Source organism: Phytophthora sojae (genome assembly GCF_000149755.1).
Source record: "Phytophthora sojae unplaced genomic scaffold PHYSOscaffold_9, whole genome shotgun sequence".
NCBI lineage: Eukaryota > Oomycota > Peronosporomycetes > Peronosporales > Peronosporaceae > Phytophthora > Phytophthora sojae.
The window spans coordinates 1,417,209-1,429,550 of NW_009258123.1; the positions used below are offsets into that span (position 1 = coordinate 1,417,209).

Here is a 12,342-nt window from a genome sequence, read left to right on the forward strand (position 1 = left end):
CAACGCAGCTCACGTAGCCTAAATATCCACACAGGCATTGCCGTCGTTCTCTCACAGTCCTGCCTGTCGTTGTCCTCTCATGCGTCAGCGCAGCCATAGCCTTTTCGCGAGCAGGCGTTTAGTGTGCCAGGGCAGCCACAGTCGTCTTGCTACCGGAAGTTCTTGGCGCGAGCAGAAATGAAAAAAAAATGCACTTTCCGACCAGCCGGATGCGGGATTTCTCCTCAATTATTTCCGTGTTAACATTTCCTTTATCGTTGGAATCGACATGGAAGCCATCGGTGGGTTATCTATTGCCATTTTTGTGTGCAGCGATACGGCCCTTCACTCAGCAGACACACCTGGCGTTTGTTCCGATAGGCCAGCGCAAGAGTAGGCCAGCGTAGTGCAGCTATTTAATCGGTGCAAACATGTCCCTGTAGAATCAGATTCCTGCGGGATATCCCGGAGCCCGACGTAGTAATGCAAATGGTCGTTGGTACAACAAAGTGGTCCCCGCATGGGCAAGATCCCCACGGAACATAATCAAATTTCTGGGATCGAACCTTACCGTTTGAAGCTATGAACCCTGTGCTCGGTTTCCAATACATCCTGGGTAGACGTGCAAGAAGGTTGCGTCCATAAGCGCAACAATAAAAGAAGCTTGGACGAGCTCCCGGGTGAGCATTGCAATTGCCTTTCGGGAAATCCTGGTGTACAACCCGCGACCGTAGCGCCTGTCCATTTTTCACCTCGACGACCCCGCCATTGTTAACTGCCGCCAGGACCTGGACCATGCTGGTTCTTAGCTTTTGGTTTGCAAGCCAGTATTATCATCCTTACTCCCACACCGATCGTTAATAGTCTTCAGCAATCGTTGACAGAAATGCCTCAGTACAAGGTAGGAAAAAGACAATCAATCAATCAAATGGGTCAAACGAGGCCGAAAGCTCAATTCATATTATCGTAGGTTCTTGCTGCATAATCCAAAATCCCAAGATGGACATCGATCTCGTGTGTGCTTTATACGGGCAGAACAGCACGCGTACAGTGAAGGTTGCACGCGATGCAAGCGCGATGGAGTTGCGGAATGCAATTGCTGGTGAGTTGCGTCGGGGGATTTTCATTGTGTTGTTAACATTCTTCTTGGCGCGCAAGCACGACGCGTGGCTGTCGGGGCCTCGAGGTGAAGACGCAAAGAGTGGCGAAAGTGATCTGAACTACCCAGTTTTCAGCCTGTTCAGTGGCGTGGGCGACCATTTTCCCGTTGATTTAAGTCTTGCCTAGGAGAAACCCATGTGCTTGTGAAAGTGGGTTTTACAAAACTTTCGCTACGGCCTCCCAAGACATTGGTGATATCAATTGGAGCATAAAGGGACTTTCAAAAACATTTGACTCGGATATACACGGTGATATTACGCCCGAAATCATAAGCCACTATCGTTCCTGGAATGATGGAAGTCGCGATAAGCAAAATCACCCGCATTTTCTTTGCATGGGAGGGCCTAGTAGAGGGAAATGTCGGGTTCGGACGGAGTTTCCGCGACTTCTGAAGGAAATTCTTTTCGATTGCAGTAGTTCAGAAAGTACTGGCAAAGCATTGGTGAACATGCTGCAGAGCTCGTTCACCTTCCACATCACGTATGGTAGTAGCTCGGAAAGACGTGATGCGGCACGTTTAATTGGGAGGCGGATGCTGTACTAGCTACAGGCTAAACTGGAATGGAGTCAATTCGTCCAAGACCCGACGCATCATGTGTTTCCAGATGATGTTATTTCGCTGTTGGCACGAGTCAGGGACGAACCTCTTGAAAAAACATGCGTCTATTTGACTGTGGATGGACTGGAAAAGCTTCATTGCGATACAAACTCTAATGAGTCAGAACTACACAACGTTCTACACTGTGTTTGCAATATCGTGAATGAGCCTAAGTATTTGTGTCATTGGATGCTTCATTGACGGTTTCTAAGCCGATGTTTGATTCTGTCGTGACTCAACGTGTTATTCAGCTGACCACCACAACGCTGGGGCGACCCCAGAGCCGAGTAAAGGATGTTTTTGAAGTGTTCAAAAGCGGAGAGTTGATACAACTACTCATCGACGACGGAAGCAACAAGTCCTGCGCTTCACGTGTGTTATGGGCGGCTTTCGACGAACTCTGGAACAGCTCTATCGAGTTATGGCTGTTTTTGAAACGAAAACCCCAGTTGGTCCTGCATTGGAGCTTCGGCTCGTGGTTTCAGCTATGTAAGAAGCTTATCCAAAAATTAACATTCAGGGTGAAGGAATAAGAGAAGCGTTTCTAGCGGTTATTGGTCGACGTGTCATTTTTTGGACCTCCCGTTTTGAAGCTACTACTCTCGACGAGACCATTTGTTCAGAAACGGAATATCTTTTTTTGAGTGCCCCTACATACTGAACTTGATGATTGATTCGTCAGCTACTCTCTGGCATGATCCCAATCAGCTCGTACCTAATGAAAACTGCGATGATTGGGCACTGAGAGAGATCTGGGGACGTTTTTGTTTTCAACATTTATGCCTTGAAGTCGATGGCTTATGCCAATGACCCCTTGGTGAGCCGGGAATACGTGCATCATGGAGCGCATTTTAGTTTGGAGTGCCATCGTCTTGTGAAAGGTGTTCCCCACAAGTTTTTGTTTTAGGCTGCAAAGCATACGAACTCAAGAAGTGGTAGATTTCAACGCGTGAAATGCAAGTGTGGTCTAGGCTCGAGTGACTACGTGCTTCTATATCGAGCTAGACCCGACGAGTCATTTCGGTGCGTCGAAGACGTCAATAGAGGGTATTTTCACGATGTTCAAAGGTGCATCGATGGAAAACTTATTTCCTGCGCTGAAGGCTGCAAAGATCAAGGATGTTGGAGAAAATGATATCCTCGTGCTGTATTGCACTGGAAGTGTGTCATGTTTAGGGGCCACAGCCAAAGCTTCAGGGTCGGTACTTTCAAATTGCGCAATTGTTTACATTACTTGTTGGGGTGTGCACTTTGGGGCATTTGTTACTAGAGCACTGTTTGCTGCTCAACAGTCCATGAAATCGCAACCCGGGCGTGAAAAGGCACAAAATTGATGTAAGGATCGGAAATCACTCACATGGTGGAAATTCGTTGAGCTAAGATCAGAGGAATTAATTGACTAGAACGCTGCCAGGCGGGGCAAACGCCTCCGAGATCTTTGGGTACGTAGCTTGGTGAGGAGATGGAGCTTTCACAAGTGACTCAGTCTCTCCTCGCCAGTAAGTGCCGTGCCCCCACTGATCCTACCTGCATTATAAATAGTCTATGCTTCTGTATCTTATCGAAGTTGGGATCCACTAGTGAGACGTGAGCATAAGAACATCGAGGGAACTCCGACGCTCCCCCTTCCTCACGTCACTAGTACGAACATCGTAGCACAATACTCGAGTCTGGATACGCGAACGTCGCGTTATCTGCGGTGAACCTCACCGCTCGTCACACGACCATCGTGCACTTTACTTCCCGGGTGACCACGAATTTCGTGGTATCCATGACGCTCACACAAACCTCGCGGCATGCCATAGCTTTGCGAGAATCCTCACGCGAGACGCTCGCGCTCGTCAGACGTGACCTTGATCATCACCCAAGCTGTAGCAGCTTCAGCTGGTTGCTTGATCCCGTCCTCTGCTCCCCCTTGTTCATCGCGAGGAACAACGCCAAGTAGGGATCGAAAATACTGAAGTTTGACACGGGCGAATGGCTTCGTCAAAATGCCCGCTATCATGTGCTCAGTGCCGCAGTGCTTCACCGATAATTTTTCTCGATCTTCGAGATTGCGAACATAATGGAACCGGTTTTCAATATGCTTGCTTCCGTTGTGCTTGCCCGGTTTCTTTGACAGTGCGATGGCGGCCGTGTTGTGGCACCAAAGCGTTGGCGTGCTGTACTTCCATTTGAGTTCATCACAAAGCCCACTGAGCCACATTACGTCGCGGGCGCCTTCATTCATCGCGATATATTCAGTCTCCATTGTACTCTGAGCGTTGAGGCCTTGTTTACGGGGACCATACGAGATGACACTCCCGTTTATCATGGTAGCATACCCGCTGACAGATTGGCGGTCATCTTTGTCGTTGGCGTAGTTAGCATCGCTATACGCCTCCAGCCACACCAATTTCGCCTCTCCTGGATCTCCAACGACCATGCTTAGCCCCGGGCGATCCGCATCCTTGCAGTAGCTCTATAAACACCACTTCAGATAGTTTACCATAACGAAAAGCAGTTTTAACGTCGTGCTGCAGAATTGACCACTTCCGCTGCACTGCAAACTAAATCGCCAGTCGAATCGTGTCATATCGAATGACGGGGGCAAACGTTTCGTTGTAGTTCACTCCAAAACGCTGCTTGAACCCGTGAATTACAAGCCGGGCCTTAAAACGCTTCACATACCCATGCTCGTCCTTCTTCACAGAGAACACCCACTTATTGGATATGACCCCTGATGTACCAGCGCTTGGCGCTCAACAACTTGCCAAACACCGTGCCGCCGCAAGGATTCCAGCTCTTCATTAATTGCTGCCTGTCAGTAAGCCGCAAGTAGAGACCGGATAGCTTGCTTGTACGTTGCAGGAATGGGTACATCACGCGCATGTAGACGATGAGGTACTTTTAGTTCAGCCAGCCACGCTTTAACCAACTTGGTTGACGCACAGAACACCTCACAACCATCAAGACGAGAACTTCGCTTCCGTTTTCGACCTGATCTGGGCACTGGATGCCGACGAACAGTATCACTATCAGCTACTGCAGGGTTCTGGGAACTTGAGTTAACCCCAGCCGATTTTGCAGCCCCATTAACCTCCGCAATTGCCGCACTCGGAGTGGAGCGGGCGCTGTCTGGTACAAGTGCGGTATCAGAGATCGGTGCAGGCTGCACCAACACACTCTCATTGACTGCGTCGAGCTTGACCACATCTTCAATCTGCATCAGCATCGGAACTAATGGTGCCCGAGGGGGAAGAGCGTGATCTCCGTGCTGGTAAGCATTGGACAGCAATTGCTCCACATACAAACGACCCACAGTATAATCTTCAGTGAAAACCAAATTACCACTGCGATGCGTGGATACAGCTCGTATAGACAGATCCAAAACTTTGTAGCCATGCGTCGCCGGCGAATACCCTACGAGAATCGAAGCAGCCATCCTGGAGGACAACTTTTTTTTCTTGGACCGTGACCCGCTCGGTATGTGGTAGTAGCACAAGCAGCCCCAGGCCCTTAGGCAGGAAACGTCAGGCTTCTCACCAGACAACTTCTCATGAGGAGTGAGTCCGTTCAGCACACGTGTTGCCGTGACGTTGAGCGTGTAGACTACATGCTGTGCAGCCTCACCCCACAGCATGTCCGGCATATTCGTCATGTGCAGCAGCGCTCTGACCTCGGGCAGCACTATCCCATTTGCACGCTTAACTATTCCATTCTCCTGCGGCGTATAGCCGTTCGTCTGAGTATAGCCACCTTGTTGCTCTCGGGCTTACACGGGCGGAAAGTGATCATGACCTTTATGCTCTGCACGAGAGGGGGGGATAGTCATGCTCCTCACCATATATAGATGATCTCTTGCTGATGGGGAGAATGTTCGCTGTGAAGACGTTGCTCGCAAACTGGCTGTGAGTTTGGAGCTGGTGGAACTCGGCCCGGTTAAATATCTCCTAGGCGTTGAGGTCAGCATTGACTGGGACAAACGGCGAGTTTTCTACAGCCAGACTAGCTACATGGAAGAAGTTCTGTGGAGGTTTCACATGCACGAGTGTCACGGATCAGCTACACCAGAGGCCACAACTGCTGAACCTGATGCAGTAGGTGATGCTGAAGCAGAAGTAGCTGATGCCCCTTATCGTGAAATTATCGGAGCACTCCAATATCTCGTGTCAGGCTCAAGGTCAGATATTGCGCATGTCGTGAGGCGACTTGGCCAGTTCCTATCTTGTTTTACTGTGGTCCACTTTGGCCAAGCGAAGCGCGTGTTGCGCTACTTGCAGTCGACAAAGCACTGAAATCAGCAGATATGCCGCCTAAATAAGTCGCTCTACGGGTTGAAGCAGGCCCCGCACATCTGGAGCAAGACGTTGCCGGTCTGCATGTAATCTTGCGACAGCAAATTGGCGGGGGCATCAGGGAGATAGTAAACATCGGAAAGTAAGCGCTTCACTTGCTGACCTGTCAGCTCGTTGACGATATAAAGCTCCACTGATCCAACTTGATTTAGACTGACCAGACTGCTGCTTGCACAGGACATCATAGGGCCGTCGCTCACTGTTGCAATATCCGAAAAATAGGTAAGATCATTGCAGACGTTGATGGTCGCTGCACTGTAGAAGCACCACTCGACTACATCGGACTTAACTTGATTGTGTGCTCATTGTACAGTTGCCACTAGAGCTGAGGGACCTGGACTTGCATGACGCCGACCGCTACTGCCTCCATGTCGCGGTTGCGAGCCTCCGTTGCCAGAGGACCCCGAGTGACCATGAGCTCCTTTAGCTTTCTGCTTACAGTCGCGGTGCCAGTGGCCTAGCTTACCGCAGTTGGAGCAGGGCTTGCGCTGCATTGCTCCCTGCAGCGAGTTCCGCCGATGCGGCTTGAACGACCCGTGATTGGACCGATGCCCTCCTCCGTTCTTCCGCCCACCACCATTGTCATTGTATTGCCCACTCGAGAACTGGAAAACTGCCGTCTGTTCACGCTGGGCAGGGGCAGGATTCTGCTCACCTCGCGCCACTTTGGGGCCCGACCCACGCATAGTCTCTTCTTGCTCGCGGGCCAAGAGTCGTCCACGAACCTTTCCGACTTCTAACACTTCCCGCTTCATCCTAGCTGCCACCGACTTGTTACTGAGATCAGGAAACACCTCCAGCGAGTTGGTCAGCAACAGCCGAGCGAGTTCAGGGTCGTCAACTTCATAGCCGAGCGTCACATCATCCTGTGGCTTCATGATCTCATCGATGAACGTATCAACGCGCTCCCCCATAACCAATTTGCGAGCAAACATGGCTGCCTTGATCAGGATGTCGTTTTTAGCGGCACTGCCAGCATTGTACTCTCGCTCGATTTCCTGAAAGAGCTCCACCGGGTCACACTTGAGCAACAGTCGCTTGTACCGACCGGCCAACCGAGGTCCCAGGGAGTAGTTGGTCCAGCCAATTTACTAGAGCGGCTGTATTAGCAATGGCTGTCGCTTCATCTGGTAAAATCCTTATCGCGGTTACCGTCCATTTATTTGGCTATGCGCTATGATCGAGGGTTTAACGTTGGAGTTTTTACTGTGGTTTTTTATTAGTACGCCCATGTGTACTATGCGGGGTAAGACGGTAGAGATGAGCATTTGCATTTTCAAGTCGAAAATTGCTACAAGCAGCAAACAGATCTCATCCACATGTCTAATTTTGTAAAGCATTGCCGGTTGATATCTGGTATCTACAGTTTTAACCTTTTGTCTCCAGGTCGAATGCGTACGGGTAGCATGGCTGCAATCCTACCCGCACGCGCGGCCTTCGATAGTTTAATATAAAAGTTTGTATGAAATTGTCATATGTACTGTTGGTTTGATGCACTGCATCCTAGCGACCCCGATTAAGATGCACGTATCTTATAATTTGATGCATGCATCATATTCATCTCGGGGTTAATGCATCACCAAAGCTATAGCAAAAAGCGCATTTCAAACTCAAAATATCATGATAAATTACGCTTGAGCGGTTTATTGCTCTACTTTAGCAACTGAAGCCCGCGGCGAGTCCATGCGGGGGGGGATCCAGAGGATTCGGAGAGCTGCAATCGTCACCCCAATGAGCCCCATCAAAAATACGTGCGTCACTGAGGCAATTGGATTCGTCTGTCAGCATGTCGTCTGGCAGCACATCATCCGTAATCCCCACCAAACGCTCCATCTCGCGAATACTCTCCTGTACCTCTTCGCTGACGGGGCCATCGGGGTTACGTGGAGCAGAACTTGACCCATCGACAAGATCAACCACTGAATCAAAAATTATAGGTCCCACTGCGTCCTTCAGTCCGTGATTCGAGTAGATAAAAGCCAACTTGATCACCCTGTCGTTGCTTAAACGGTTCCGGCGCGCCGTATGAATAAATTTTAAAATACTCCATGACCGCTCTGATGCCGCCGATGAAGTCGGAATAGCGAAGATCCTTCAGCAATCGGTGCTAGCAGTGGATACTGATCGCGTGCTTCCCATGACCGCCACTTTGACGGAGACGATCTGTAATAAATAGCCCGGGTTTCATCACTCCAATTGATTTTGTGCGTCAAAAAGTCAGTCACCTCGTTCTCGAGCTTCACTCGCTTCGCTTCGTTGTAGCCCAGTAAAGCAGCAAGCATTGAAATCGCCAAGATAGCGTCAATCTTGCCTGTACCAACCAAAAAGCTGGTGGGTTTGGTGTGGTCGAGCAAATAGGCAATGCTCATGGCAGACTTGGGGATAAACTGCCACCGATAATCAATCCGCGCTTTGATATAGCTCTGGAGATCATCTTCAACTCCTGGAACATTGGTGTTGTACACAGGATGCCGGCTCAACTCCAAAAATTGCTGATAAATAACGGAAAGGCACAGTCGGTCGCTTTCAAAATGGACCAGGCACTTGTGAATTGGCTCCAGCAATTGAAGCGCCACTGCGCCCTTCGCCCAGAACACCTCAGGAACCACAAGCAGAGCTAGGCGCGATATTGTCCCGCTGTCATACTTGTCGAGAAGCTCCTCGTCGTTAAATATCTCTCTGATCGCTTTCTCGTTCTCCATTACCAGCTTGATGCATTCAAACGCTGAGAACCACCGCGTCGCTACCGGAAGTTTCAAACCACGTTGGCAGCCATCTCGATCAGATAGTTGGATAGTACGGAATCGTGAGTTTGTCGCCGTGTGACTTCGGGTGAATAGTGCGATTTCCTTGGCCTCGTTCAGGATAGTCTTCAGAATATCAAAGCCGAGAACGTCCTTCATCAGCAAACGGAGCCCATGAGCCGCGCAACCCGTAGCCAGAAATCCTGGGCACGTTTGTTCCAAAATTGACCACGCGCTGCGCATGTTGGAGGCATTGTCGGTCGTGACGGAGACCACTTTGACCACTCCGATTTCTTTCTCGATCTCATCGACGACATCTCCAATCATTTGCGCCATGTACGTCCCGGACTTAACGGCTTCTGCAGTCACACGACAGGTCCAAAGCAATGGCCGTATACCCGGAGCAACGATAATGAAGTTTATCAGACTTTCACGACGCAAGTTGGACCATCCGTCTGATACGAGAGCCACGAGCGGTATATCCTTGAGCGCTGCGATCACATGTTTTCTTTCCTCATCAAAAGCACGATCCAGAAGCCATTCAGACAAGTCCTTCCGAGTTGGCGCGCACACGCTAAGGCAAATACACGCGAACATCTGCCGGAAACCAAGTAGTTCAGCAACTCAAAATGCCACCGACGTTGTGTAGAACATCATGGCTATAGACATCTGATTGCGAAGTGTTCTTGATGCGCTGGAATCCGTTTGCTCTGGCGATGTTTCCTCCACCACTCGTCCAGCACAGCTGCCTTCGGACGACGAGCTGCGAGACCGCCTCGCCCTCTTCTTCTGCTTCGCCTTCGCCAAAGCAGCCTCCCTGTATTGGTCCTTCAGGAACGCTGGCATGGATGGACATTTGATCACATGGTTGATCATCCCCCGCGAAGGTTACACCCGCCGCAAGGTCTTGTTGCAGTAGTTGCAGGTTGCGTCCTTGTACTTGCAGCGCTCGGTGCCTTCAACGACTGTGAATTCGTCCCAAATCGAAGCATTTGGCCTTCCACGTCGTGCCATGAGGCACAACGAGGTTGATGCCATCAGGAGCAACAGCAACCACATCATTGCCGGACGGCGGACCGATGGCGGGAAATTCGAAGTTTGACGGAAACTTAGAAGTGGCTACATTTGGTGTGTACTACACTATTATGATGCAGAAAAAGATGCATTTTGATGTAATAGGACGCAGCGCATCAAACCAACAGTAGTCATATGGCCAGCAAAAACAATACAGGGATTATATGATCCGAGATTTGACGATATTTGCCTACATTTCTTAGGTATTTTGACGAAAACTTCGCTCGCCATTTTAGACGCGATCCAAGCTCATATCGAGTACCTGCAAAGTGTCTCTAGCTCCCCAAGTAATTATCTTTCTACCCTACTAACCGGTTTCTCCGTAGCAACTCTGTGTCGCTCAATATAACACTTGGGTTGGTGATTTTTGGCGATTTGCTCAACTTACGACGGTATTTTCAACACGATGCGTTGCTCGAATTGAGCCAAGAAATAAACTTAGGACTCTCCAGGCCTTCTTCATTATATTCGTCCAATTCGCTTGTCAATCGGAGCTCTGTGGCGCTCAAACTTTATTTACAAAATTGAGCCTACCCGTACGCGCGGGAGGCTCACTATCCTACAAAGGTTAAGGCCAATTTCCGGGCAGATGCTGCGGCTGCAAAGCAGGCGCAGGAGATGCCCGTAGCTAATATGAAAAGTAATCATTAACCTTTATCCCCTAATTAGCCTACTAGTAGGCTCACAAAACAAATAGGTTTTGAAGGACAGAGACAATTATGGAGTGCGACGCTGGGCTCAAAGAAAGCTGAAATAACAAAGTACAACTTAGTTAGTTTTCAGCGCTAACAGAGCGGTCTATCGGACGAAAACTTCAGCTAGATATCGTGGTAAAGTTCAATAGTAAAGCTAATACAGCAAATCATTAAGCTTTATCATGTGACTTTAATGTTTACCACATGATGTCCAATACAAGTTTTCATATAAACTAGAGCCTACTAGTAGGATATGACCCAGACTACTAGTAGGCTTTCGACCTGGGGGATAAAGGTTTTAAAAATAAGAGAGTGGTTCCTGTTACAGAATAGAAATTGATAAACAGCCGCTAACCTCGCTGGCCCTAACTGCCGCCGTCGGTCCGGCAAGCGTATAGCGTTTACCGCAGTGGTTGGCTGGTAAGAATAGTTTAGAAACGGAGCGTTAGAAGGCAAGAACCAACGAGCACTGCGAACGACGCGAGTGGCAGGAAGCGGCGCGCAGCGCAAGTGGCAGAAGGCAGCGAGCGATGCGAGTGCGAGGACCCAGCGCTGCTTTCGTGAACGTCGGTGACAAGGTGGTGAAGGTATTCGCCGACAAGAAGGCGGACAAGCTGCCTCGACAACCCATGCTACGCGACGTGGTCAATTGCCGTGCAGCACCGAAGGGCAATGGCGAGTGTAGCATGTTTCACGGCTGTGTTGTTGTCTTCAAGTAAGCGTCGAAACCTAGTGCCGTAACTGTATCACCATGAATCCATGTACGAAAGTTTAGCCTCGTTGGATCTTGTTCTAGCTAGTCTATCGCATGCGTCCAAGATGTAGTTATCTAAGTATTTACATGTACATGTAGTTGTCTAGCGCATCAGTCACTAATACTAGGCGAAGCACAGGTGCAATATGTAGAATAGCTATAGTCGACAGTGTGGAGTAAATGGTGGAGGCTCCACCATTTACTACTACACATAGCTCCATCGTGGCGCTGCACTTACAAGCCAGTTCGTGGCCTGCTCTCCCGCACTACAACTAACCGGAAACGTATACCCTAGCCGTTCAGGTGGTACGACTCGCTCTATCATGTCTGGATGCTGTCTGGATGCTGTCGTGACGTTCTGGATGCTGTCTGGGCGTTCTGGATGCCGTTCTGGATGCTGTCGGTAACTCCAGTCTCGTCTCATTTTTTTCAGGTTGTAACAGCAACAAGTGCCTAAAAATAATGAGGGGGGTTATATCAAAATCCTCCAATCCCAGCCTTTGCAGAGCCCTAGTTAGTTTTTGGTGCCACACTCCCTTTAATAGTGCCCCCCTTGTATTAATAATAATGCCGCAGGCAGGGGGGGTACTGCTGCAAATTGCAGGAGTACCCCATACACTCCACGACAAAAAGATATGGACACCACCAAAAGTGGCTGTAACTTCGTCATTTTTATCGTTTTAAGGTGCGGTTTGGACTAGAGTTGCAGAACACGCTGATAAAGATCTGCACGCTGCTAACACGCGCGCTTTTGGGCTTCTTCAGGTAGCTCACATACAAATCACTGGTTCCGCCCAGGTGACAAAATTTATGGACAGCTAATCGCCATACAAAATCCTATATAAACCAAAACCCCTTACAAATGATACGACTTGGACTTTGTATGGGGCGACAATGGAACCAGCCTCACGGGGATACTCGTGACGTTAGACAAAGATCTGATGGCATTATCGTGTACTAGAAGGTGTGTTTAGTAACCTATAATAAATTCATCGACCAT

At 49.3% G+C, this 12,342-nt stretch overlaps 3 protein-coding genes across 3 annotated transcripts; 1 reads left to right on the forward strand and 2 right to left on the reverse strand.

The window, feature by feature from the left end:
* Positions 1-3,804: 3,804 nt before the first annotated feature.
* PHYSODRAFT_523128 (hypothetical protein) lies at positions 3,805-3,999 on the forward strand (the record flags this gene model as incomplete). The annotated part of the gene is made up of 1 exon (XM_009536422.1): positions 3,805-3,999. A coding segment is annotated over one exon (195 nt), but the record flags the coding sequence as incomplete, so codon positions are not given.
* Positions 4,000-6,755: 2,756 nt separating this feature from the next.
* Positions 6,756-7,145, reverse strand: PHYSODRAFT_440408 (hypothetical protein; the record flags this gene model as incomplete). The annotated part of the gene is made up of 2 exons (XM_009536423.1): positions 6,756-6,845; positions 6,936-7,145. Coding segments are annotated over 2 exons (300 nt in total), but the record flags the coding sequence as incomplete, so codon positions are not given.
* A 1,803-nt stretch (positions 7,146-8,948) lies between these two features.
* Positions 8,949-9,443, reverse strand: PHYSODRAFT_407546 (hypothetical protein; the record flags this gene model as incomplete). The annotated part of the gene is made up of 1 exon (XM_009536424.1): positions 8,949-9,443. A coding segment is annotated over one exon (495 nt), but the record flags the coding sequence as incomplete, so codon positions are not given.
* Between the last annotated feature and the right edge of the window lie 2,899 nt (positions 9,444-12,342).